Source organism: Gymnoscopelus microlampas, assembly GCF_963454915.1.
Source record: "Gymnoscopelus microlampas genome assembly, chromosome: 8".
NCBI classification, from domain to species: Eukaryota; Metazoa; Chordata; class Actinopteri; order Myctophiformes; family Myctophidae; genus Gymnoscopelus; species Gymnoscopelus microlampas.
Genome location: NC_139945.1, coordinates 32,838,107 through 32,864,656, shown reverse-complemented (window position 1 = coordinate 32,864,656; position 26,550 = coordinate 32,838,107). Strand labels below are relative to the sequence as shown.

The 26,550-nt window shown below is 42.7% G+C and overlaps 3 protein-coding genes across 4 annotated transcripts; 2 read left to right on the top strand and 1 right to left on the bottom strand.

The window, feature by feature from the left end:
- Positions 1 to 250: 250 nt before the first annotated feature.
- Positions 251 to 9,870, bottom strand: gemin4 (gem (nuclear organelle) associated protein 4). Its single transcript, XM_084065365.1, has 6 exons — positions 9,590 to 9,870; positions 5,830 to 7,890; positions 5,449 to 5,602; positions 3,154 to 3,424; positions 1,586 to 2,359; positions 251 to 1,167 (listed from the first exon to the last, which is right to left on the bottom strand). The coding sequence occupies exons 1-6, from the start codon at positions 9,597 to 9,599 to the stop codon at positions 946 to 948; spliced, it is 3,492 nt and encodes a 1,163-aa protein (XP_083921491.1). The 5' UTR covers positions 9,600 to 9,870; the 3' UTR covers positions 251 to 945.
- Positions 9,871 to 12,296: 2,426 nt separating this feature from the next.
- On the top strand, positions 12,297 to 18,599 carry LOC311051155 (tapasin-like). The gene is made up of 8 exons (XM_084065572.1): positions 12,297 to 12,484; positions 12,940 to 13,116; positions 14,953 to 15,228; positions 15,687 to 16,016; positions 16,241 to 16,594; positions 16,874 to 16,978; positions 17,072 to 17,091; positions 17,362 to 18,599. The coding sequence occupies exons 1-8, from the start codon at positions 12,433 to 12,435 to the stop codon at positions 17,374 to 17,376; spliced, it is 1,329 nt and encodes a 442-aa protein (XP_083921698.1). The 5' UTR covers positions 12,297 to 12,432; the 3' UTR covers positions 17,377 to 18,599.
- A 2,572-nt stretch (positions 18,600 to 21,171) lies between these two features.
- On the top strand, positions 21,172 to 26,057 carry LOC311051154 (tapasin-like). 2 transcript variants are annotated; one of them, XM_084065570.1, is made up of 7 exons: positions 21,172 to 21,343; positions 21,946 to 22,122; positions 22,445 to 22,720; positions 23,268 to 23,615; positions 23,818 to 24,156; positions 24,462 to 24,532; positions 24,751 to 26,057. In XM_084065570.1, the coding sequence occupies exons 1-7, from the start codon at positions 21,292 to 21,294 to the stop codon at positions 24,943 to 24,945; spliced, it is 1,458 nt and encodes a 485-aa protein (XP_083921696.1). In that variant the 5' UTR covers positions 21,172 to 21,291; the 3' UTR covers positions 24,946 to 26,057. The 2 variants fall into 2 exon arrangements, with proteins under 2 accessions (XP_083921696.1, XP_083921697.1); XM_084065571.1 differs by having other exon boundaries at positions 24,662 to 24,901.
- The last annotated feature ends 493 nt before the right edge of the window (positions 26,058 to 26,550 follow it).

Sequence of the window (26,550 nt, the reverse complement as noted above, 5' to 3'; positions counted from 1 at the left end):
ACTTTTTTTTAACATTGTAGGCCTTACCAGCTTTTTAAAGCAAGACCATGTCCTGTATGTGTAGTTTGTGCTGTAATCGTAATGTACTGTAAAGAGACTAACACTCAGGTCATCCCGTCATGGAGATTTTGTCAGTAATGTTAAAGCACCAAGACCATTTCTATATTACTATGCTTGTACTTGTTGCTGTATTAGATATATTTTATGAAGTGCCTTTTATCCACTGACAAATTCGTTTTAAAACACTATGAATAATATAACTGCCTTTATTGAAAAAGAAATTGCAGACAAAAATAACCACTCCATATTTGCAATTTGAAATAAACAATGAAGCATACTACACAGACATGATTCATTGATGTGTCGTATCGAGAAAAGCAAGTGAAATGGCTTTAGTCTGAGAAAAAGATCACCCAGTGATGCACCAACTGTGCCAAAAGCCTAATTAATGCTCCTGTACGATGGTGTTGCTCAATGAAAATAGAGAGGATTCGCATATTTGATGCCTTCCTTTTAGATGTCATTACGGTCAGAAAAGCAAGTAGTATTTGTCCAGTAGACGAGCAACGTTTTTAAATAGTTTAACTACATGCTTTGATGTAACCTATTATCTTCTGGAATTTAGTCATATTTAGGACCCAAAATTGTTTTAATTGACAGGAATTTACCGGCCACAGGTTGGCCTCTCGGAGAGTTCCTCTACCGTTGTGGGGGTCTGGTGTGTGTTGTTCAGAGGGAGGTCCCCTCCTGTCACTTTTATGAGATACGAAATGTCTGTCGTGCGAATATTCGGGCCCTGCACAAGCCTCAATCGGTGAGCGAAACCATCGTAAGTAAATTAGGCTTAAGTCAAACAATTCTTAGATTCCGAAAAAAAAATACAATATGACAACCAAGAATTCTACATTCCGAATCTCCAATAGTAGAGGAAGAACATGAGCTGTGTTACGCCACCGAAAGCATGAGCTGAGCTATCTTCTGCTGCAGGACGGCCTTCATTTCTCTGCTCTCTAGGTTTTCTGTGATGGTGGAGAAGAAGTGCCTGGTGTTGTCCATCTCCAAGTGGCTGCAACTGTCTGGGAAGGCAGCTATGACCGCCTCGTAGTGAGTCAGGATCTCCAGGGCACACAGGAACAGAGATTCACACTGCCCCCCTGGCATCATGACCTGAGAAACAAATGAGACCATTAACTACATGAACCCTAGCATCCCTATTCTGTGGCAAACATTCTGTGAAAATAGCCGATCTACAAGCTCACAATGCGTTGCAGCGTAAGCTTGCTTTTCAGAGAATATATTTAGTGTAGAGGGAAACAATGACAGCCTGACTAAGACTCTTCAACTAAGTATATAAGGTGGTTAAAAGATAATACCACCAGTGATTTTTGTCTAGAGACATAAGTAGGCATACTGTAGATGTAAAACTCACTGTCAGAACATGTATAATTAAAACAATATATACAGTGTGTTAGTCTGACAAGTATGACTACGTTAATGCAGTGCATGAATAACCACGGTTAGGTCAGTGGAACAAAATGTGAAAACAACCCTGGCATTGCGTAGTTGATAAATTAATATGTCTGACCTGAGCATGTTGGACGTGACAGAAAAGCTGGCTCAATACAAAAAGAACCTCCTGGCTGCAAGCTGTCCTTGTTCCTTTCTTCTGCTGCTCCTCCTCAGGTGGAGTGGCGACAGAGGGTTCTGATGAGCTAGGTATGGTTATGGCTGCCTGGGGTGTGGTGGCCAACTTCACTGGGGAAACGTATTCCGGACCTGGTGGGTCCTTAACTGCTTTGGGAGATTTGGATGATGTGGAGATGGAGTCAGATGTAGCGACGCTTTTAGGAGAGACGGACGATGTGCTGGATGACGTGAGGGGCAGCTTCCTTCTCACCGACTCCAGCATCTCCCTCATGGAATGGGCATACAGCCTCCCCACATAGGCCCAGCCTTCTGCCGGCAGCCAGTCGGAGCAACTGGAGCCGCAGAGGAACTGCAGGACACGGAGGAGGAGGACGGACAGCCGAAGCTCACAGGAGAACTCCCTTAGATTCAGAAGGGGCAGATAGTCTGCATACTCCAGGGAATATGGAACATGGAGCTGGCCTGACTGAAGCAATGTTCTCAAGGTTCTGAGAAGCCTGGTCCACTCGGAGATGGAGCACCAGGGCAGGGTTTGGGTGATGGCCACCAGCAGGCCTTTGCTGAACATGTTGACGTGGACTGGCTGACGCTGGTCCAGGGAGAGGCAGGACAGCATGGTGGACTGGAGGCTGTCTGATATGGAGCAACACTCCACCCAGGCCAACAGGCCGGTTCCCTGGCCATACAGAGCCAGTTCCAGACCAGACCACTCCTAGAGAGTGGGAATAAAAGTAAAGATTATAATGTGGACATCACTGTTTTCATTTGATTACCCTTTAACCCATTAAAACCTGAGATCGATTCTACGAATGTCTTCTAGTAGTTCTCAAACTTCTTCGTGCCAAGGGACCCCAAATTGATATGTTTTAGGCTGCGGACCCCCCCCCCCCCCCCATCTGAAAATGTTTTGTGCCAGGGACCCCTAAAAGAGAAGATTTGCAAAAGTAGCAAAAGAGTATCCTTTTGCTCACCTACCAGGACATGTGTGTAGTAGAAAGCAGACAACGCAAAGAATAAGGAATGTCCTGCACACCGTCTTCACTTACAACAATCTTTATTGCATTTCTGCAATAAAGATTTCTGTAAATGACGACAGTGTGTGGGACTTTCCTGTGCTGCTTACCCTTTAAAGAAAAATGATAAGCATCTTCTGTTGGTTAACCCAATAAGACCTGAGGCTGATCCTACAAATGTCTTCTAAATCCAAAAACAAAATAAATCTAAAACATTTTTCTGGAAAACTTGTGTTGCTAGTGGTTTCTCAAACCGTTTCATGTCAAGGACCCCCAAAATGATATGTACTTGGCCGCCAACCCCCATCTAAAAATATATTCATTTGCACAAATTTTCACTATTTTTCAAAAATAGCAGATCTAGATCTGCTATTTTCGAATAGCCAACCAATTGTGCTATAGCTTAAATCTAAAATGACACAGATGCTTTCCCAGTTTTAAGTTTAACAGGTTATACAACGAACACAGGAAAAATCTACATTCTATATCCTACCTGCTCAGGCAGATCACATACAGCCAGCAGCGATGATGGCGCCTCGTTTTTGAAATGCTCCCCCCACACAGGCTTCAGGTGGAACCGGACCGTCCAGTCCAGTTCCTCAACCTTGTTGTAGAGCCAGAAGAGAGCCCGGGACCAGGTACTGGGGGCAGACGCGACCTCCCGACCCACCGCCTGGGCCACTACGGTCAGCACAGAGACCAGAGGCTCCTTGAGGTCCATTGACAGATGGTGTCCAACGTCCTCTAGCGGCTGGTCCCAGCATCTGGTGGTCCCAACAACATGGATTTAGTTTCCAAAAGTTGAGGGTTATTTTAGTACATGTTTAGTACATCATTAAAAAAATAAAAAATAATAATAATTATGAATATTTTCAGAAAACTCTATGGGCTGAATATCTGAAAATGTTTCTGTGGAACCAGAGCCAGTAAACAAAATGGCCGCCACTGCTATGCTCTATATATACAGTATGTGTGTGTAGATTATCTTTGGACATTTTATTTAGACAGAGTGTAGAGACGAGACAGGAAATCAAGGGGAAACATGCAAGATACTGTATGATGGGAGTTGGATTCGAACTTGGGTCCTCATCACTCTTTTTATTATACCTTGATTCTAATTTATTCTGGGGCATAATTGCTTACTGTCCTTTCTTAAATGTATTGTTTTCTGGCCTGTAAAGCACGTTTGACACAGCGCTATGAAAATCAGGATGATAATTAAGCCTGAGGACTAAAGCCTGAGTTACACTAGTTGTACACACGGGTGTCACACACCAAGAAGAATCAAAAATAGGCAATCAACAAGCTCACATGTTGCAGCGTGACACATAGTGAGCTATTTCTTCGCGCAACTTTAGTATAAATCAGGCTTAAAGAAAACAAAAGCCACCATTCAAACAGAAAGTACATGTCATGTGGTCAGACTGTTGAACAAGGCCTGAACACCACCGCCTCTCACCAGGCTGGCTGGCCTGCCACACCAGAACACTTTCTTTGACGGACTGTTTTTCCTTATGTTGAGTGCAGAAGGGTTTGAATTTGTTCTCCTGCTATGCCACAAAATGTGGAATGCCCTACCAAAAGCTGTGAAGGAGTGTAAAACCCTACTCTCCTTCAAAACCGCTCTAAAAGAGTACCTACAGGTGGCTGCAATTTGAAACTGGCCCCTGTAAAAGTCAAAGCCTAGCCCCCCCTCGAAGTGTTTACTGTACATATTTTAGTTTTTCTGTTTTCAAACAGTTTTTATGTTGTTTTGCATAGTAGTGTATATCTGTCTGTCATTAAATGTCTCTATGAATTGAGTACAAAGGAACCCAATGGAAACAAGCCGTAGGCTTTCTTGGGTTTTAAATCCTCTTAGCTGACCTTGACTTGAATTGTACTTTCCTGTTAGTTTTTTTTTTGTAAATTGCTAATAAAGTATTCAATCAATCAAACTACTTTCCTTTGTGGATCTTTACCTGTTAAGTTTTGCCTTATGCGGCCAGCCTTCTAAAAGTTCTTAGAATCCCTGGCTAATAAACTTTGTATGCCTTAATACATTATAATTGCCCTCTATAACTAAAAACACCTTAAATCATGTATTTATTTTAGAAATAGTTAATGTTTTACTCAAGCGGGACAACAATGCCCGTTGCAAGTTGATGATGTAATTTGTCCATGTGTGGTCCAGCCCTATGGAATGTATGGAATGCATGTGTAAATAAAAAAACAACTTAATACTTCCTAAGGTTGATATGAGCATCAAATCAATATATGTCTTATTTGCACATGCATTCCATACATTGAAGGGCTAGACCACACATGGACAAATGACATCATCAATTTGCAATTTTTCTCTTGAGTAACAGATGAACTGTTTCTAAAATAAATACAATATTAAGGTGTTTTTAATTTTAGTTATAGAGGGCAATTATAATGTATTAAGGCATATAAAGCTTATTATCCAGGGATCCTTTTAAGTGGACTAGTTGATGTGCTGCTTCTTTTGCACCTTATGTCTAACCTCATGTACATACTGTACCTGCTGCTATGTGGACCTACCGATGAGTTGCCACTTCTTAGCACCTTACTGTATGTCTAACCTCTTGTATATATAGTTTATATCTGTTGCTATTTTATGCTACATGTATGTATATGTATGTGTATATATGTAGATATCTTTGACATGTTTCTTTTCTGTTACTCTCCTTGCCCCCCCTTCTCTTTTCACAAACCTCTTTACACCTGTAAACGCAAACCTGTGATGTGACAATAAAATGTATTCTTGATGAGACTAAGCACCTACCTGATGGCCTGGTTAAGGAGCTGGGCCAGCGTGTAAAGCAGGGGAAATGGAGAGCAGTCCAAGACCCAATGTGGAGAAGCTGCATCATGGTGGTCCAGAGAAAAGGCAGCATGGAGAAGCTGGAGACTCAGTTCCAGGCTAATGGGACCACATTCTGTGGACATCAGTACCAAGTTATTTGGTCAGACAGACAAGAATTTTCCATTCATAAATTCAATCTTTTTTTCTTTTTTTTTAAAAACGTTTTGTTTATTCGTTTTTGTTCTTTTACATACTCATAGGTATTTTTATATACTTAAGTAACATATCTGAGTACTTCTTCCATCACTGCTTTCAACACAGGCCAGATCTTTCAAAGCCAGAAGCAGACAGTATACTCACTTATTGTGTACAGGTGAGGGAGGACAAAGTCTCCCACAACCTCCTGAATGGAGAGAAAACTTTGCCTCCTATCTTCTCCTTCAGCCTCGATCACGGGTTCCATCAACAGAACCAGGAACCTGAGCAGCTGTTCCCTCTCATTGGCTGACAGCGGTTTGGTTGTGATCGTCTCCTGCAGACAACTGCAGAGCAGGCTCCTGGCCTCTTCATCGCTCTGTTGTGCCTCGTCCCGTCTCCGCTTTGCTCTCAGTCCAGGTAGCTGCTGCAGGATCTTCGCCATGAGAGAGAAAGCCCCCTTATTGAACACCGCTGCATGGCAGCAACTCTTTAAAGTGGCTTCGGGATTCTGAAACGCCACTCTGGCGATCAAGGCAACGGCCGTGTTCAGGTTGTTTTGCAACACCGCCGCAGAGGCTCCGCCCCCTCCCTGAATGATGCAGTTGAAGGCCATGTTGAGTTCTTGTCCAAATCCGTCCGCTATTGCGCCGGGGAGGGAGTAGCCAAACAGCCCTTTATTAGAGATTCCCAGTATGGCAGCCAGTGATTTGTTCTTGTCCTCCAGGGCGAGCTTTGAGAAAATGTCTACCACAATCTTCATCAGTCTTCTGCACTGGCTTACATCTGCAGAGTCACTATGGAATTTAGCAGCGAGCGTGGACACTAGTTTCATCAGTGTTTCATGCTGCTGGAAGGCTGACTGGTTCCTTTCCAGGCATTCCATCCAGTGCTTGTCGTGTATGGACCAGCTGGTCTCAGAAGCAAACAGCACAGCAAGGTCAGCGTAATCTTCCAGGCGATAGTCAATGATGGCCATGGTTACCCTAGCAATTACCTCAGGGCTGCTCTGTATAGAGGGGAATGTTAGTGACTCCAGTAGCCCTCTGAGTGTGTGCTTCAGCTCCATGAGGGACTGACAATCATCTGTGCCACTCATAGTCTTGGGTAATGTCATGTTCCCATTGCCCATGGCTTTGAGGGTTCTTTGAATACTTTGGTCAAGCTTGAATGCTGAGTAACTAGGACCACCGCTTTCACTTGTTTTCAGCAGCCCTCTGTCTTGCCAACACTGTGTAAGTTCAGTTACAATCTTCAGGGCTTGGCTAAGGGTCATTCCACAGGATCTAAATGGACTTGGGCTGTGAGATGCCGACAGGTCCCTCTGGGCTTCCAGGAGAAGCTCAGAGCTAAGTTTAATGTGATTTCTCTCTCTGATCATCACAACCCTAGCAATGAAATTTAATTTGTCTACAGCAGACAATGTGGCTGCTTGGTCTATGAGGAAGCAGGTGTAGAGAGTGTCGAGGCAGATGGACAGAGCTTTGCAACAGAGGTCTGCTGTGGACAGATGATCTTTGATGTCCATCAGCGCATGTAGGAGAACGGTTACAACACTGGTGGCAGAGGTGGATGCAAGTGTTACTGCTGCTGGATTTAGAGCTGATGAATCTAACTTGATCCTCTTGGCGATCTGATGAGACGGACCATCAGATGAGGAGGGACTACCCTGGGAGGAGAGACGAGCAAACTGATTAGCGAAAATCTCCTCCGTGTTATCTTCTCCTCCTCTCTTCCCCCTCCACAGTTCCCACCACACGTCCAGAAGGAGGTGGATGTCCTTCTCCGTAGTGCGGCTAGACGCGACGTGCTCGACCAGCCTTCCCAGCTCAGTGCAGACCTGAGCTTGGGGAAGCCCCAGGAGGAACTGTCCAAAGACCTCACTGGCTCCCGTTGATTTCACCAGCTCTAGCAGCACAACACGGCTGACCTCAGGAAGACCGCTCTGGAGTGTGAAGAAAGGGTTCTCCCTCCAGCCCGTCTCGACGTCCTCTCCATTCTCAACACACAGCAGCTTGCACCATAACACACACACCAGCCTCTTGCTCCAGTGGATGGCGCTTGAGTTCATATCACAGCTGCCGTCATCCTGTCTGGAGAGTTCACCGAGTGCCTGTAGGATGGGGGTGCTCACCGCAGCCCAGTCACCTTTCTGAATGGTAGACAGGGATCTGGGCTGACACAGCTTGTCAGCCAGTAGGAAACCTCCCTGGAGAACTGCTGACTCTGAAGGTGGATGAAAACATATGTCAAAGCAAAGTAAATGGATCAGCCAGGTGTTCCGTTGGCAGAACTTGAAATACAGGATTGCCATGCAAATGATGCAACATGCAAGTGCTGTCATGATTTATACACTTTTGATAGTAGTATGGGTGTTGGAGCCAAAATGCCTTTATATTTATTTTGCTTGTTATATGTAAATGAATGATGTGGCCTTGTGATATTGACACTGATGTCTTCTTAAATCACAGTGGGTGGCCCTAATATCTACCTTATGTTGCAGAGGTGTGGCATTATTAGTCACCATGACAACCACCACAGGAGAGGTGTGGCATGGTCAGTAGCCATGGCAACCACCACAGGGGGTGGTTACCCATTTATACCTGGTTGGTGGGTGATTGTGTCCAGGTGGCAATGGGGAAAAGCCACACAGTTTTTGACCGTGTTTCATGTGCTGTACAGGTCGGCATTCAATGCTTCTGTCTGAGTATTGTGTATCTATGATTTATGGGCAATAAATGGATTGACATATCCGAAAATATACAACAGCTCTGGACATTGAATTCATCATGCACGCGTCTAACTAAACTCAACCCAGTTGCCCCTCGCAGTAGGCTTAAAGGTAAAGGCTCTACAATGGGTTTGATTGATTGAATACTTTAACAGTGCACAAATAGTACAGAGGTACAAGTATACAATAATGCTAAAAGGATAACACAAAATGTCCTAAGGGCTTATTTATATTATGGTCCAATGCATTCAATTCATGTATGACATGTATGATTTAAAGACATACAAGAAATCATCAACACTGGTAGCAATAAAAGTATATGTACATAAAACAGGGGGGAGGGGTCATTTCAGGTGTGTTAAGCTTAGAAGACCTTTCTAGGACCTATAGGACTAGTTGCAAATTGCAGACAGGTGCTATTTTATGGCGGTTTTGAAGGAGGGTAAGGTCACACTTTCTTATGGCTGTTGTAAGGCATTCCACATTTTGGTGGCATAGCAGCAGAATGAATTCAACCCCATGTTTGTGCCGAATCTGGGTTAAACGTAGTCTTCATCATCAAGACTAGTCTTAGCGACCACCCATCAGTTTGCCCTGGAATTTCACCAGTAAAGCCCGTATTTCTCCGAACATATAATATAAGGTACTCTTGCCCCAAATGCTAACTAGGTGTCCGGCGTATTTGTGCAATGTATTAGTCCATATTTTTCAATAAAGAAGTGTTTTAATCCCGTCTGTGGCCAAACGCCATTCCCCCCATCGTTTACTTCCTGTTTACATTGAGTGTAATTCCGGCTTTCACCGGATGCGCCCCGTCACTACCACCCATTGGTAACTTCCGACAGAATCGGCCAGAGACGGGATTAAAACATTTCTTTATTGAAAACTATGGACTAATACATTACACAAACACGCCGGACACCTAGTTAACATTTTGGGCAAGCGGTTAAGTACCTTATATTTTGCATTTGTACATGTTCAGAGAAATACGGGCTTTACTGGTGAAATTCCAGGGCAAACTGGGGGGTGGTCGCTAAGACTCTCGTAGATACGAAAGTAAAAGTCAGACTCGATACAATACTACGATAGTCTTCTTGATCTGAAAGCTAGGTTGAACGAGATCAGTTGAGGGAACGGGAACGGATTAGACCGCCAGTGCTTGCATATAAATATTATATAAAACGGTAACGATACCTTTGTCCATTGTTATTGAGGTAATGGTCGAGTAGAAGTGCACGTTGGTCAGTTTTCAGAACACCATACTAGCCTTAAGTATGTGCACAACACAAACCATACAGAGCGCTCACACACTAACACTTTATTTCAGTGCTTGCAACAGACAGTTATGATTAAACTAGAGACACAAATCCTTATCCAGCGAATATATCATAGAACGTTTTATAACTCTATGGTTTTAACTGACAGAATGCTTCCTCTCTTCCGCAACAACGTGTTCGTATCGTGAAGCGCGGTCTCTCGCCATCTTCTTCCCTGCCGTGTTGTGCGTCCTCACAGTGCCACTAGGAGGACAACATGAGCACTGCATGCGTTGGACCCAAAGAGTTATATAAGAGGTTAGACCCCTCCAGTGGTGGAAAGAAGTACTTGGGTATTTTACTTAAGTAAAAGTAGCAATACCATAATATAAAAAGACTCTGTTACAAGTAAAAGTAAAAATAACTCAAAACTTAGTTACTTTACACCACTGCCCAATATAATGAATATTTCACATTTCACACATACGTTATCTACATGATATGCTAAAGGATGTGATAAAGGATTTTTCATGATTTCTTTTTGTACATAGTACATACATTTTTCTCTGTATTTTTATGTTGCTTTTTGAACTGTTTAGTTGCTACTATATATGTCTATGAAATTAATTCAAGGACCCCAACGGAAACAAGTCCGCAAGGACTTTTTGGTCGGACCTTTTAGACAAAAGTATTATAAATGTTAGAGCCATATGATTTCTGTCTTTTCCTTTCTATGACGTCACTGCGTCTGCGGGGCGCGGTGAAGTTCAAGGTGTGTCTGGATACTTAAAGACGCACTGAAGTGACATTTTCGGACATTTTATTTTGAAGGTTCAGCCCGAAACGTCGGCTCAACGACTCTAATCCAATCAGAAGGTCCCATCCCTTCAGGCTATGGGACGTTGGATCTCAATCACTTCAGCCGTGGGCAACACGGCTAGTGTTTGTTTACAAGTGAGAGAGAGACGGCCAGTGAAGCGCGTTTGCTACTACCTGGCTTATTTCTAACTTATAATGTTTTCAGATACATATTTTAGTGTGCAGATGAAGTTTAAAATGAGTAATACACTCATCTTCAATGAGATTCAAAACGGAGTATCTCTGTAATTAAAATCAGCTGTGTTTGAAGAACGTGCAGCTATGGGAATCAAACAGGTGCATGTAATCAAGATTCATTTATATTCACGAAGGTCGAGTTATGTCATCACGCAGCACGTTTTCGTTTACAGGAAGTAATTAAGATTGGCTTTTTAGGGACTTTAGATGTAAAAATACACAAAAATGTTTTTTTTTCATTTTTTTTGGCATCTATTGTTAGGTATGCCCATATGATGACCACGGATATGCTCTAAAAGTGTGAAAAACATATTTTTCATTTCACTACACCTTTAAGCCAGTCTGCAATCAAGCGCAAGCCGTTGCTTGTGGCAGAGGCACACAGTTTTAGACTGTGTTTGAGAGAAAACGGTTGGGCTATTATTCCCGTGCATTTAAGTTTAAAGTTTTCTTTACGTTTTGTATGCTGCCAGTGACGGTGAATAAACCTTTTGAACTAAGTGGACAGTTTGGAATTAAGTTCTTGAGCACACGTCGAAACTTGTTTTTAGCCTGGCAACCATGTAGTGCCTTATAAGTATAGGACTTATTGACACTACAATAAATGTAACTGTGTTGTTTTACATTATTTTGCCTAATAAACATTTCAATCAATCAATAGAATGTAATAGTGTAGGCCTAATCAATAATAACAGTAAAGTGACTTTATTTACACAGGGAGGCAGTAGTAGTTGAGCACAATACAAGCGCTCATTTTCAGCAACGCCCTGCAACGCCCTGGTTGCTTGTTTCACTCTACTTGTTGACACATCCGGTCTAGAGAGAATCAGCGGATACGGAAACGATGTTGCATGTGTGTGCAGGTAGGCGGGGTGATGCGATATTATGATTGATGATACATTATAACTCTATGGACTCAGAAGGGGGAAAAAAAACTCTATGGGCTCAGACGATTGGTCTGAGCCCACTGTTGCCATGTCTGCTTATTATAAGCGACTTTGGGCTTGTTTTTCTGTAAAGTTGCTTTAAATGTTGGTAGTTGCGGGTTGCTTATTTGGGCTTGTTTCCCAACGTAGTTTAAACTAGTGGCTCTCAAACATTTTCAAGTCAAGGACCCCCAATTGAATATGTATTTGTATGCGGACCCCCCCCCCCATCTGCCTGTCTGTCATCTGTCTCTTATGCCATCATGATTTGTGTGTGCATGCATGGGGATCTCATCTTAAACAAGCTCAGTGCTTAATGAGTCTTCCAGTTTAGTAGACCTTGTATCGTGAATGTGTACTTCCATGTACTGTTGTTCTCATGTCTTACTAAATAAAGTACACCAATCAATCAATCTGAAAACATTGTATGCCAGGAACCCCCATACAAGATTTTGTTGTTAAAAATGTCAAATTGATTTCAAGTTTTTCTTTTGAAAATAGCAGATCTATCTACAAGCTTACAACGCGTTGCATCGCGTTTTTAAATAGCCAATATGTTAAAGGGCGAAGGGCTCCTTTTGGGCTTGTTTTCATAGACCTGGTTGCTTGTTTCTCTCTGAAAACCTGGCAACACTGACCGCGTCTGAGACGTGACCAGGACCAAGAAACGAAAGTAAAAGCAGACAGTTAGTTAGTTGCAGGTACACATTCTCATGTAGAATGTGTTGGTTACTTTTCAAGGAAGGAAAGCAAAGCAACAACTTATGTTACTCAAGCAAGGAGGACTTTCTACCGTTGAATGACCATGGGTTTAATCCTAAAGATTCTGATCTACTTGTATCTCTGTGCAGGTTGGTCATTTATAGCCTTGTAATAGCCATGGTTCACATGACGCTCGTGTGTCTCAAAATCTTTTTATTGAACAATACGGAAGATTCGGGTACTGAGAACCGTAACTTGTTACACCCGTGGCAGGGGGGTCAGCACTTTATATTTGAAATCTGAACGTTTATGTAGCTGTACTGGTTGTAAATGTGACATTTTCTAAAAACAGGAACAAGTAGCGCCATATGACAGTCATGTTTCAGGGCTAGCCTTGTTATAGGACTGTGACTGTGAGTGTGACGTGATGTTTAGTTATCTTTATTAATTAATAGTAATTATTCAAAAATGTTACTTGTAACAGACTAGTTCTACAGTGCAGTATTGATTCTTTCACTTTAGCATGAAATGTGAATACGTTTTTCCACCACTGAAAGTGTACCTGCTAAATGTCAATCTCTCTCTCTCTCTCTCTCTCTCTCAGGATTCCAGTGCATGCATCAAACATCATGGCTGGCCTGTCAATTCATTGATCATTATTTGTTCATCGGCCATGAAAATCACACAGAAACAAAGTTCTTTCCCAGAGATGCAATGCTGCAGTTTGGTCAAACAGGGGACACTCCTATCAATCCTCATGCAATAACTTTCTTGGTCACCAGTAAGTATAGCTATAGGCTAAAAGAGTATGTCTATTCTATTCTATTCCATTCTATTCTTTACTGTATTTTTTACAGTCACATTTGTTCCTATCATTACTTTACCAAATGGCTTGGGCATGTGGGTTTCTGTTCCCTATCACAGTGGTTCTCAACCTGGGGGTCCCCACATGATTTTGGGGGGTCCCCAAACCTTTTTAATACCTCAAAGAAAAGAAAAAGACCATTACTGCATCAAAAGTAATCAAGCTATACTATAAAAACTGGTCAAACATTGGCCAATTGTCAAATAATATAAGAAAGAGGCAAACATTTTGAAAATAGCCGAACTACAAGCTCACAACGCCTCGCGTTGCAAGGCGTCGTGAGCTTGTAGATCGGCTATTTTCACAATATTTATCTGTGGAACAGAGTCAAACTAAATGTAATGCCTCAACTCCTACAATTCCAGGTGCTTGTCAGGGTGGGGGGGTCCCCAGTTCAAATATGATTATTTTGGGGGGTCACAGTCTGAAAAGGTTGAGAACCACTGCTCTATCATACAGTATTTCCCTGTTCAGTTCTATGAAGCCTAGCCTGGCTCCAGCCCATGAATCGCTAACCACGCCCATTAAAAAAATATGTTCAGGCGATTCTGGTCTGGTGACGCTCTCATAGGAGGTCTCAGCCTCGGTTGAAAATCTGTACGACGAATCGGGATCGGGATAATCCAGTATGAACCAATCGCCAAAGAGTCTTTGAAAAAAAAGTGCCACCGCCCCTATATGTGAGGTTTGGACCCCCACCCATTGCACCCCCCCAACCCTGCGCTGTGATTGGCCACCATTGTACCCCCCTAACCCAACACCGTGATTGGCCACCATTGTACACTGGTTGACTCTATTCAGGACTGTGATTGGCTAGTGAAACACATGACACATGTGCAGTCCTATAAATAGGACTGTGCACTTAAAAAAAACACATTTATGTTTTTTTTAAGTGAATCACCCACTGTGATGACCACTGTGACCACACCGCCCACTTCACACTGGGTGTGATTTTTGGGCGGTGCAACCGCCCCTATATGTGAGGTTTGGACATCGATACAAATTGCACCCCCCCCCCCCAACCCTGCGCTGTGATTGGTCACCAGTGTACCCCCCTAACCCTGCACCGTGATTGGCCACCATGACTATTCAGGACTGTGATTGGCTAGAAACACATGACACATGTGCATAGCCCTATAAATAGGACTATGCACTTAAAAAAAACACTTTTGTGTTTTTTTTAAGTGAATCACTTCCATCACTGTGATGACCACTGTGACCACACCGCCCACTTCACACTGGGTGTAGCCTCGGAAACCCATGCCTTTTTTTTTGTTTCAAAAGAAAAAAAGCCTGGGAGAGCCTTGCAGGAACGCTGGTCTTAGGACCTTGTTATCTCCTAACCAATCAGAGTGCTCCAAACCCAGGTGCTGGAATCCAGCGCCTGGGTTTGGCTCCGCCCTTCAAGACCATCGATTGGGCTCGTTCTTTCAGTCTACACTGGGTGTGATTTTTTTCTTCTTCTTTAGAAATATTTCAGGATGTAATGATCATTAGACTAGAGCAATAACCCACCTATCTCCCAGACACCCTCCCGAGTCAGAGAGTTATCAGTTTGAATGAATGTAGAATTATGTGCAGGATGTGATTTGTATATAGATGTGAGTGGACTTAATTTAACTGACTACACTTTTTTAGAGCTTCAATTTCAAAAGAAAAAAACTCTCTCTTGTCAGCGAGTGAGCCAGTGATCACCCTCCCCTGTGCCAATGTTGGCACCCGTGCCTAAGGTTGCCTACTCCTGTTCTATAGGTTCAAAGGTGGATCTGCGGAAATATATAGAGGGTGCTGCTGCAGACCAGCTGCAGTGTGAGTTGCGTTGGTACAGTACAGAAGGGATCCAGCTCCGCTGGCCTAGCCATGGAGCCCAGGAGTATGACCGTTGGTTCACCTGCTCCCTCAAACACACCGAGGGTCTGTTTGCTGTCACCGGCTTCCTCAGACACACCCCTGCTATGCCACCCTCAGCACAGGAGGACTATCGCACCAAGCCGGCTGTTGGAGATAGAGACACAATCACCACTTCAGGTAACACTGATCACAGTGTGCAGCCTCTCTCTCTACCATGGTGGAAAAGAGAATATGAGTTTATCCTACTATAATTCTAGTAACCTCTGTGCGTTTGTAGTGGTGGTGTAGTGGTGGTGAAGCTGGCACATGTGCGTGTGTGTGTGTGTGTGTGTGTGTGTGTGTGTGTGTGTGTGTGTGTGTGTGTGTGTGTGTGTGTGTGTGTGTGTGTGTGTGTGTGTGTGTGTGTGTGTGTGTGTGTGTGTGTGTGTGTGTGTGTGTGGGGGGGGGGGGTGTTATGTTTTGCAGTGTCTTCCTGTTTTTTGTACTTTGCTGTTCATTCAGCTGCATTTGGTTTATGTTTGGGAGATAAGCAGATCTGTGTGTAGACCTTGTGTTATTGTATACAAACTTTATTCAAACAGGAGCAAGCCCCATATACTGTATACTCTGTGTGTTCCTCACATCTGTTTGTACAGTGGCCATGGTGCTCCAAACTCGCACTCCATCGGTGCGTGTGCGACTGCTGTCAGACCAAAAGATCCACTGCCAGTTTGCTGTTGACCACAAGGGGCCAAACCTCAACATGGAATGGCTGTGGAATTGGCGTGGAGATCGAGTCAAACTGTTCAGCCACGCTAGCCGTTCAGGGCAAACGCAGGGGAAAGGGGTTAAGGTGAAGGACCTGGTAGGAGGAGATGCCTCCCTTTCCTTATCCCTCATCAAGATCTCCAACGAGGGGACGTATGTCTGTTCTGTGTCTGTGCCGCCACTATCCACCAGTCACGATATTGCTCTTCATATCGTAGGTGAGTATGGGTCGTGGACCCTGGTGTGAAAGTCATGGGTTATTATATGGATACAGTGTCATAAATATTACATGGATGCCATTATCGGAGGTGGCTCAGAAATGCAATACCATGATTTACATGAAAGCATTTAAAATGCATCTGGCTGATAGGTATTTAAAGGTACTGAAGTAATCTCCACTGTATAGTAATCCTAATTTATTTTCACCCCCTCCTCTCCTAAGAGCCTCCTCGTGTTTCCCTCAATGTGGACACTGACCTCTCCCTGCCAGAAGGGGGTGAGCAGAAATTTGTCTGCACGGCAGAGGGCTACTACCCCCTGGACGTGGAGATTGAGTGGCACCGCTACCAAGAGGCACCTGGGGCGTCGAACAAGCGAGTTGGCGCTCCACTTCCCAAGATTCTGGAGAACATTGTCTTTTCTAGCCACAAACACAACTTGGACAAGACGTACTCACTGTCAGCCTTCCACTACATCCAGGCCTCGCTCAGGGATTCAGGGAGTCAGTTTGTCTGTAGTGTTTCCCACAGTTCCCTTCGCATGCCCATCCGCAAGAGCATCACACTGACTGTCCAAGGTGAGAAACTTGTCTGACAGTTACGAAGAACTCTTATGTTAGGAATGTCTGTTCTGAAATGTGGTTACATTTGTTTAAAAGCAACAAATGGCATTGCGCATGTGTCATAGCTGATTAGAAATGTGTCAGCAGTCTTTTTCTCACAAGGGCATTGCAAAACAATGAACACAATACACAATCACATAGATCTGCAATGTTTGGTACCAGATGGTGGCAGTACAGTGCCAAGGCTGCATTCATGGCTGACAACTAATAGCTTTGTTTCTGTGTCTGTTCCAGAGACAGCCAGCTGGTTTGACTTTGACATGGTGACTGGTGTTTATGTCTTAATTTTGGTCACACTGTTGATAATCTTGTGTGTGCTGTTATCCTATTTGCACTCAGGTGAGTCTCACAAGCATATTCATTGCAAATTCTGGTTTGTCACATAAAATGTTTGTGTTTGAGGGAGTAATTGTGACCTTTGTAATTCCTCAGTACGACAAGATGAGAGAAAGGTATGTTTTCCTGCAAAAACATAATGTTGCTGACACGTTTTGTTTGTCAATGTGTTTTAAATGTTGTATATAAAATTCCACCAATATCTAAATCAAAGTGTGTGTGTGTGTGTGTGTGTGTGTGTGTGTGTGTGTGTGTGTGTGTGTGTGTGTGTGTGTGTGTGTGTGTGTGTGTGTGTGTGTGTGTGTGTGTGTGTGTGTGTGTGTGTGTGTGTGTGTGTGTGTGTGTGTGTGTGTGTGTGTGTGTGTGTGTGTGTGTGTCCTGAGCAGAGGAAACCCTATTGAGTGGCCTTATCTGCACAAACAGGCCAGAGACCATCAGTGATGAAGATTGTATCACTCACTGCCATCAACTTGGTTTACAGTGGTTGTTCTCAAATGGGTCTGGGGATCCTCAGGGGGAAACAGATCCAGTGGGTATCTAATCCTTGTGGGCACCTCAATGTTGAATTGGGTGTTCTTTTCAAAATGTAAAAAAAAAAAAAAAGCATGTAAATGTATACATGATTTGAACATGCACGGTACATCATTATCATACTTAAATGCACCCTTCAAATTCTTGTTTGTCCCCGAAATGACTGGCTATCACATGTTTTGTAGAAATGTGTGGAAATATTGGGCCTTAAATGTTATGAAATGATTACTCATTTGTAAAATAAATATAAAATAAAATATAAAATAAATACATATTTAACAAATTGGTGCATAGAAATCTCAGGGATCCACTGTTCCGGTTACCCCGAGGGGTCCTTGAGGGGATTCCAGGGGATGCCTAGTAAAAAATAATTTCACTATTTTTTCACCGGTTAGAAGTTAGCTCAATGACAGTATGTACTGTATAAGGACTATTCAGATCAGTGGTTCCCAACATCTTTTCCTCGTTTCCCACCCTTCTTACATCTGACAGAGGCTGAGACCCCCACACATGTAGTAAAATGTATATGACAGACATGTTAACCACATAAGCCATACAGACATGCAAACTTGTAGCTTTTCAGCTACAATAGCCGTTTTGAATCCAAATAGGGCAATTGTGTGACACCTGACCCGAAAAAAAAACATGATGTCACCTTTTTCACCTCGGGGCTGTTTGCATGCCTGTATATAATTCTTGTACAGCGAATCGCAAAGCAGATCTATTATTGGCTATTTTCTGAACATTTCTGAAAAATGACAAGTTGGACTGCAGCCATATTGACAACATACAAGCAGACAGTTTAAATGTTACAACCCCCTCATAGGTTTTACTCTCTCCACTGTAATGTTATGGGGGTCCCTGGCACAAAATATTTTCAAATGGGGGTCTGTGGCCTAATTAAACAGACTAATACAGAACCACTGTCTAAGAGGAAGCAGTGTTTTGTTTTTTGATCTTAGTTATTTATGTGACTAACGTCACTGTGGACACGCATCGACTAAAGATTTGTTCAATGCTTGGACACAAATGTTTGAATGCTGCAATTTGGTGTTAATGTCAATTTTTGAACTGTAATAAATGAGAAAATGAATTAATAGTTAATTTAATCCATTCCTATTCTTCCACTTGTGCCTCTTTTAAGAGCCCCAGTGAGGTGCCCTGATTTAGCCAGGAAGCCAGGTGATCTGAATCATCTAATTAGCATACCTTCCTCAGAGTCAGAGAAAAGATGAATGTTTTGGAGAGAACAAGAGAGAGAAATCCTGTTGAATTAAAAGTTTGAGAAAAACAGAAGAAGACAAGTGTGATGAATGTGAACCGGCCACTTCAATTCATAAAATGTTTGGTTCATCCCATTCCTTTTTGAAGTGAAGAGTGCTGTATATTGATCCTTGTGATCCTTCTTATGTTTTCACAGACATACTTTGTGTTTTTATGGTAACCATTATGATATAATTGTAAATCCAGCTAATTGTAAAACTTTTAGCAGTAGTTTAACAACTAAAGAATTGGTGAACAAGGTGAAGATTTTATTTATTTAAAGTTAAGCCAATTAATACAAATGTATGCCAGTTGATATTGTTGACACAAGTTAATGGAGTTCAACACTTGTATCCATTAATGGCATACATCCATTTCTGCATGTTGTGCAGGATTGTAAGTAGTAGACATAGAAGAGACAATATTTGTTTTCTTTCTAACCATTAAGGGTGTGATCCTAATTTATGAATACATGATACTGTTATAAACAGGTCCGGTTTTGTTCCTTGGAGAGAATTGAGTGGCATTTGTGTACCACTCACCGATTCATGATGGTGGGCCACCCACAGAATGGATCTAGATCTCCAAGCAGCACCCTTTATCAGATAAGACACTATAATTTGAACACTGACTGAACCATATCCACATCACCTCACATCTGCAGCACACAGTGGACTACTTATCTTGCTAGCAACACTGCATACAGTAGCCTACATATCTATCTACCCATACCCGGATGGACTCAAAAGTGGACTTTTTAGCAACACATTCATTCAACTCATACACAGTGGAACTCGCAGTGAAGTCTTCAGCCACACATTCATTCACACACTTACTGGCCTATACAGTGGAACTAATATTGGCCTTATAGACTACCTGTAAAAAGGAAGTTTATGGGTTATTATTCTGTACATTATTCTGTACGCTTCTTTTTTGTACTCTTAGCACTTCCTGAAATGAGAGACAGAATTAGTTAACTGCAATAAGTTGCTAGGTGTTCCTCTCAGATGGGTTAGCATGTTTTGTTTTGTGTACTTGCTTTGGACGTACAGTACAGTATTTAAGATGTGGCACCATTTATGCAGGAGGACACTGGCCACTCGGGTAAAGCTCAAACAAGTACTGCATGACATGCCCTACAAGGGTATCTTGATTGGCGGCAGGTGCTCCAGCATGGTTTGAGTGTGAACTGTGAAGAGATGGGATCCATTTAACGTACTGTATGATATTACACATGTTTTCTTTCTGTAAACTATTGCTTTGAATCCTTATGGTGAGAATAAATTCCTCACCTGGTGAATTGTTCTGTTTTGTTGGACAGTGAGTTCTGTCCCATCGATGGACTTGGTGTTTGTTGAATGAGCTCCAACAATAGGTTGGGGACAGTTTGGTTGAAGCCGAAAGGATCACGGGGGTAATTGTAGGAATTAATAGATCCATCTGCTACTACATGCTGGTTTGCCAATCCTTGCCACTCCTCTACAACTTGGACATTAATCTTTGCCATTGCCATTGCCATCGCCATTGCCATCGTTGGTTACCTGTGTGTGGTCATGGGTTAAAAGCAGAACTGCTGTATTTCAGGGACTTCAGCGTGTAAACACTGCAGTAAACTTAGAGACAGAAAACTAATAAAAAACAAACATTAACTTGACATTCATACATTTACCTGAATATTCATGACTTTCACATCATACAAACATGACTTTCACATTTCATACAAACATGACTTCTACATCAACACAAACCAAAGAAAACAGAAGTATGACGGTCTGACCACTTGCCTGCTTGCAACTCAATGGGGAATTGACTTGGACACTTCAATCCTCTGGCTTCACATTTTTTTCTTCATATGGCTTGACTGTATTACATGTACTGTTATCAAACTTGTTAATAAAGTCAAACCAATCAGTCCACCCACTCACGGAGATAAACAGTTCTATACTCAGACCAGTACCAGATGTGGGGACTTTAATGTCTGTACGTGTGTGTGCACATTGCGCAGCGCTGCCTGGGGGTGTGAGAAGGTGTGTGTGTGTGTGTGTGTGTGTGTGTGTGTGTGTGTGTGTGTGTGTGTGTGTGTGTGTGTGTGTGTGTGTGTGTGTGTGTGTGTGTGTGTGTGTGCGTGCGTGCGTGCGTGCGTGCGTGCGTGCGTGCGTGCGTGCGTGCGTGCGTGCGTGCGTGCGTGCGTGCGTGCGTGCGTGTGTGTCTGCAGGAGCCTGGGGGCCCAGGTTTGATCACACTTGTTCAAGGAAAACAAAGCGAAGACAACAGGGCGAAGGGCGAAGGGCTCCTTTTGGGCGTGTTTTCATAGACCGGGTTGCTTGTTTCTCTCTGGAAACCTGGCAACACTGACCGCGTCTGAGACGTGACCAGGACCAAGAAACGAAAGTAAAAGCAGATACAGTAGTTAGTTAGTTGCAGCCAGGTACACATTCTCATGTAGAATGTGTTACTTTTCAAGGAAGGAAAGCAAAGCAACAACTTATGTTACTCAAGCAAGGAGGACTTTCTACCGATGAATGACCATGGGTTTAATCCTAAAGATTCTGATCTACTTGTATCTCTGTGCAGGTTGGTCATTTATAGCCTTGTAATAGCCATAAGCCATGGTTCACATGACGCTCGTGTGTCTCAAAAGCCTTTAATTGAACAATACGGAAGATTCGGGTACTGAGAACCGTGCGCTATAACTTGTAACACCCGTGGCGGGGGGTCATCAGCACTTTATATTTGAAATCTGAACGTTTATGTTGCTGTACTGGTTGTAAATGTGAGAAATATTCTACAGTAGCGCCATATGACAGTCATGTTTCAGGGCTAGCCTTGTTATAGGACTGTGAGCGTGACGTGATGTTCAGTTATCTTTATTAATTCATAGTAATTATACAAACATGTTTTATTCCGTACTTTTACTTGTAACAGACTATTTCTACAGTGAGTGCAGTATTGATTCTTTCACTTTTATAAAATGTGAATACGTTTTTCCACCACTGAAAGTGTTCCTGCTAAATGTCTCTGTCGCTAAATGTTCCTCGCTAAATGTCTTTGTCATGGAGATAAACAACACTAAATTCACTGGCCAGCCTCTCTCTCTCTCTCTCTCTCTCTCTCTCTCTCTCTCTCTCTCTCTCTCTCTCTCTCTCTCTCTCTCTCTCTCTCTCTCTCTCTCTCAGGATTCCAGTGCATGAATCAAACATCATGGCTGGCCTGTCAATTCATTGATCATTATTTGTTCATCGGCCATGAAAATCACACAGAGACAAAGTTCTTTCCCAGAGATGCAATGCTGCAGTTTGGTCAAGCAGGGGACACTCCTATCAATCCTCATGCAATAACTTTCTTGGTCACCAGTAAGTATAGCTATAGGCTAAACGAGTTTCTATTCTATTCCATTCTATTCTTCTATTCTATTCTTTTCTTCTTCTTTAGAAATATTTCAGGATGACCCACCTCTCCCAGACACCCTCTCCAGTCAGAGTTATCAGTTTGAATTAATGTAGAATTATGTGCAGGATGAAATTTGTATATAGATGTGAGTGGACTTAATTTAACTGACTCAACTTTTTTAGAACTTCAATTTCAACAAAAAAAATAATCTCTCACACTAATGCCAGTGTGCCAGTGATCACCCGTGCCTATTACTGCCTAAGGTTGCCTACTCCTGTTCTATAGGGTCAAAGGTGGATCTGCGGAAATATATAGAGGGTGCTGCTGCAGACCAGCTGCAGTGTGAGTTGCGTTGGTACAGTACAGAAGGGATCCAGCTCCGCTGGCCTAGCCATGGAGCCCAGGAGTATGACCGTTGGTTCACCTGCTCCCTCAAACACACAGAGGGTCTGTTTGCTGTCACCAGCTTCCTCAGACACACCCCTGCTATGCCACCCTCGGCACAGGAGGACTATCGCACCAAGCCGGCTGTTGGAGATAGAGACACAATCACCACTTCAGGTAACACTGATCACAGTTTGCAGCCTCTCTCCCTACCCTGGTGGAAAAGAGAATATGAGTTTATGTATATAACTTTATTTGACTAATTCTCTCTCCCTTCATACACTGTTGTAACTGTGTTACTGTATTGAGAGCGCTTTCACGAAGAGCTGACATTTCATGTAGAACTTTTTTATTGATTTTGCATTATTACATTTTGTGTACTTGAGTTTGCATCGTTTAACAAACTATGTCTAAATGACATACAATGTTAACATCTATGAGCAAGGAGAATGATGGCAAAATGTGTGTGTGTGCACATGTGCGTGCGCGCGCGCGTGTGTGTGTGTGTGGGGGGGGGGGGCTCTGTGTGTATACACATATGCACATGTTTTGCATTGTCTTCCTGCTTTTTGTGCTTTGCTGTTCATTCAGCTGCATTTGGTTTATGTTTGGGAGATAAGCAGATCTGTGTGTAGACCGTGTGTTATTGTATACAAACTTTATTCAAACAGGAGCAGCCCCATTTACTGTATACTCTGTGTGTTCCTCACATCTGCTTGTACAGTGGCCATGGTGCTCCAAACTCGCACTCCATCGGTGCGTGCGCGACTGCTGTCAAACCAAGCGCTCCACTGCCAGTTTGCTGTTGACCACAGGGGGCCAAAATTCAACATGGAATGGCTGTGGTATAGGCACGGCGATCGAGTCAAACCATTGCTCTTGTTCAGCCATGCTAGCCGTTCAGGGCAAACACAGGGGAAAGGGGTTAAGGTGAAGGACCTGGTAGGAGGAGATGCCTCCCTTTCCTTATCCCGCGTCAATATCTCCAACGAGATACGTATGGGGACGTATGTCTGTTCTATGTCTGTGCCTCCACTATCCACGAGTCACGATATTGCTCTTCATATCGTAGGTGAGTATGGGTAGTGGACCCTGGTGTGAAAGTCATGGGTTATTATATGGATACAGTGTCAGAAATATTACATGGATGCCATTAATATTTATGGTGGCTCAGAAATGCAATACCATCATCTGGCTGATAGGTATTTAAAGATACTGAAGTAATCTCCACTGTATAGTAATCCTAATTTATTTTCACCCCCTCCTCTCCTAAGAGCCTCCTCGTGTTTCCCTCAATGTGGACACTGACCTCTCCCTGCCAGAAGGGGGTGAGCAGAAACTTGTCTGCACGGCAGAGGGCTACTACCCCCTGGACGTGGAGATTGAGTGGCACCGCTACCAAGAGGCACCTGGGGCGTCGAACAAGCGAGTTGGCGCTCCACTTCCCGAAATACTTTCTAGCCACAAACACAACTTGGACAAGACGTTCTCACTGTCAGCCTTCCACTACCTCCAGGCCTCGCTCAGGGATTCAGGGAGTCAGTTTGTCTGTAGTGTTTCCCACAGTTCCCTTCGCATGCCCATCCGCAAGAGCATCACACTGACTGTCCAAGGTGAGAAACTTCTGACAGTTACGAAGAACTCTTATGCTAGGAATGTCTGTACTGAAATGTGGTTACATTTGTTTAAAAGCAACAAATGGCATTGCGCATGTGTCATAGCTGATTAGAAATGTGTCAGCAGTCTTTTCTCACAAGGGCACTGCAAAACGATGAACACAATACACAATCACATAGATCTGCAATAATGTTTGGTACCAGATGGTGGCAGTACAGTGCCAAGGCTGCATTCATGGCTGACAACTAATAGCTTTGTTTCTGGTCTGTTCCATTTTTAACTCTATGGTTTGTTCCAACAGCCAGCTGGTTTAACATGGTGACTGGTGTTTTCATTTTGGTCACACTGTTGATAATCTTGCGTGTGAGACAGGTACGTTTTCCTACAAAAACATAATTTTGCTGACATGTTTTGTTTGTCAATGTGTTTTAAATGTTGCATATAAAATTCTACCAATATCTAAATCAAAATCTGTGTGTATGTGTGTGCATGCGTGCGCAGGTGCGTGCGTACGTGTGTGCGTGCGTGCATGTGCGCGTGTGTGTGTGGGTGTGTGTCTGTGTGTGTGTGTTTGTGTGTGTCCTGAGCAGAGGAAAACCCTATTGAGTGGCCTTATCTGCACAAACAGGCCAGAGACCATCAGTGATGAAGATTGTATCACTCACTGCCATCAACTTGGTTTACAGTGGTTGTTCTCAAATGGGTCTGGGGATCCTCAGATCCAGTGGGTATCTAATCCTTGTGGGCACCTCAATGTTGAATTGGGTGTTCTTTTCAAAATGTAAAAAAAAAAAAAAAAAAAAGTATGTAAATGTATGTATGTATCCCACCCTTCAAATTCTTGTTTGTCCTCAAAATGACTGGCTATCACATGTTTCGTAGAAATTTGTAGCATTTGTAGAAATATTGGGCCTTAAATGTTATTAAATTTGTAAAATAGATATAAAATAAGATAAATAAATATTTAACAAATTGGTGCATAGAAATCTCAGGGGCCCACTGTTCCGGTTACCCCGAGGGGTCCTTGAGGGGATTCCAGCCAGGGGATGCCCAGTAAAAGTTAATTCCCCAATTTTTTCACCGGTTATAAGTTAGCCCAATGACAGTATGTATAAGATAATATTTCTGGAAAATGACAAGTTGGACTGCTGCCATATTGACAACATGCAAGCAGACAGTTTAAATGTTACAACCCCTCATAGGTTTTACTCTCTCCACTGTAATCCTATTTTATGGGGGTCCCTGGCACAAAATATTTTCAAATGGGGGTCTGACTGTGGCCTAATTAAACAGACTAATACAGAACCACTGTCTAAGAGGAAGCAGTGTTTTGTTTTTTGATCATAGTTATTTATGTAACTAATGTCACTGTAGACACGCGTCGACTAAAGATTTGTTGAATGCTTGGACACAAATGTTTGAATGCTGCATTTTGGTGTTAATGTCAATTTTTAACTGTTATAAATAAGAAAATAGGTTAACAAATAATGTTGCTGATTATGAAATCTCATGTACAGTAAATATTAAAAGAGTATTTTATTAAATGAATACCCGCTTCATGGATTTATAATGGACAGGAATGGTCAAAAACAAATGAACGTTTACGGAGTAAAATAATATATGGGTTAATTTAATCCATTCCTATTCATCCACTTGTGTCTCTTTTAAGAGCCCCAGTGAGGTGCCCTGATTTAGCCAGGAAGCCAGGTGATCTGAATCAGCCAATTAGCCTACCTCAGAGTGAGAGAAAAGATGAATGTTTTGGAGAGATCAAGAGAGAGAAATCCTGTTGAATTAAAAGCTTGAGAAAAACTGAAAAGTGTGATGAATGTGAACCGACCACTTCAATTCATTACATGTTTGGTTCATCCCATTACTTTTTGAAGTGAAGAGTGCTGTATATTGATCCGCGCTCCGACGTTTCCAATACTAAACCCGAACCAAACCCGCACGCGGATGCCACAGAGTCGGAGAAAAGGTCTGTCGGATTAACGCATGCCTCCCGTTGTGAACACTGACTTGGTGAGTTGAGCTGTACATTGTGTTTTTCATAGCCATGCTACTTTGTGTCTTGGTAACCATTTTGATATTGTAAATCCAGCTAATTGTAAACCCTTCAGTAGTTTAACAACTAAAGAATTGGTGAACAAGGTGAAGAGTTTATTTATTTAAAGTGAAGCCAATTAAAACGAATGTATGCTGGTTGATATTGTTGGGACAAGTTAATGGAGTTCAACACTTGTATCCATTAATGGCATACATCCATTCCTGCATGTTGTGCAGGATTGTAAGTAATTAAGATAGAAGAGACAATATTTGTTTTCTTTCTAAACATTAAGGGTGTGATCCTAATTTATGAATACATGATACTGTTCTATAACAAGTCCGGT

Excerpts from the sequence above, each read along its gene's own strand:
- gemin4 (XM_084065365.1), bottom strand. Across the intron at positions 5,603-5,829 it reads CCCTCACCTGTACACAATAA|AATGTGGTCCCATTAGCCTG; the intron begins GTGAGTATACTG and ends TGATGTCCACAG. Across the intron at positions 3,425-5,448 it reads CTCCTTAACCAGGCCATCAG|ATGCTGGGACCAGCCGCTAG; the intron begins GTAGGTGCTTAG and ends TGGGACCACCAG.
- LOC311051155 (XM_084065572.1), top strand. The coding sequence starts at position 12,433 with ATGACCATGGGTTTAATCCTAAAGATTCTGATCTACTTGTATCTCTGT. Across the intron at positions 13,117-14,952 it reads AATAACTTTCTTGGTCACCA|GTTCAAAGGTGGATCTGCGG; the intron begins GTAAGTATAGCT and ends CCTGTTCTATAG. Across the intron at positions 16,595-16,873 it reads CATCACACTGACTGTCCAAG|AGACAGCCAGCTGGTTTGAC; the intron begins GTGAGAAACTTG and ends TGTCTGTTCCAG.
- LOC311051154 (XM_084065570.1), top strand. The coding sequence starts at position 21,292 with ATGACCATGGGTTTAATCCTAAAGATTCTGATCTACTTGTATCTCTGT. Across the intron at positions 22,123-22,444 it reads AATAACTTTCTTGGTCACCA|GGTCAAAGGTGGATCTGCGG; the intron begins GTAAGTATAGCT and ends CCTGTTCTATAG. Across the intron at positions 23,616-23,817 it reads TATTGCTCTTCATATCGTAG|AGCCTCCTCGTGTTTCCCTC; the intron begins GTGAGTATGGGT and ends TCCTCTCCTAAG.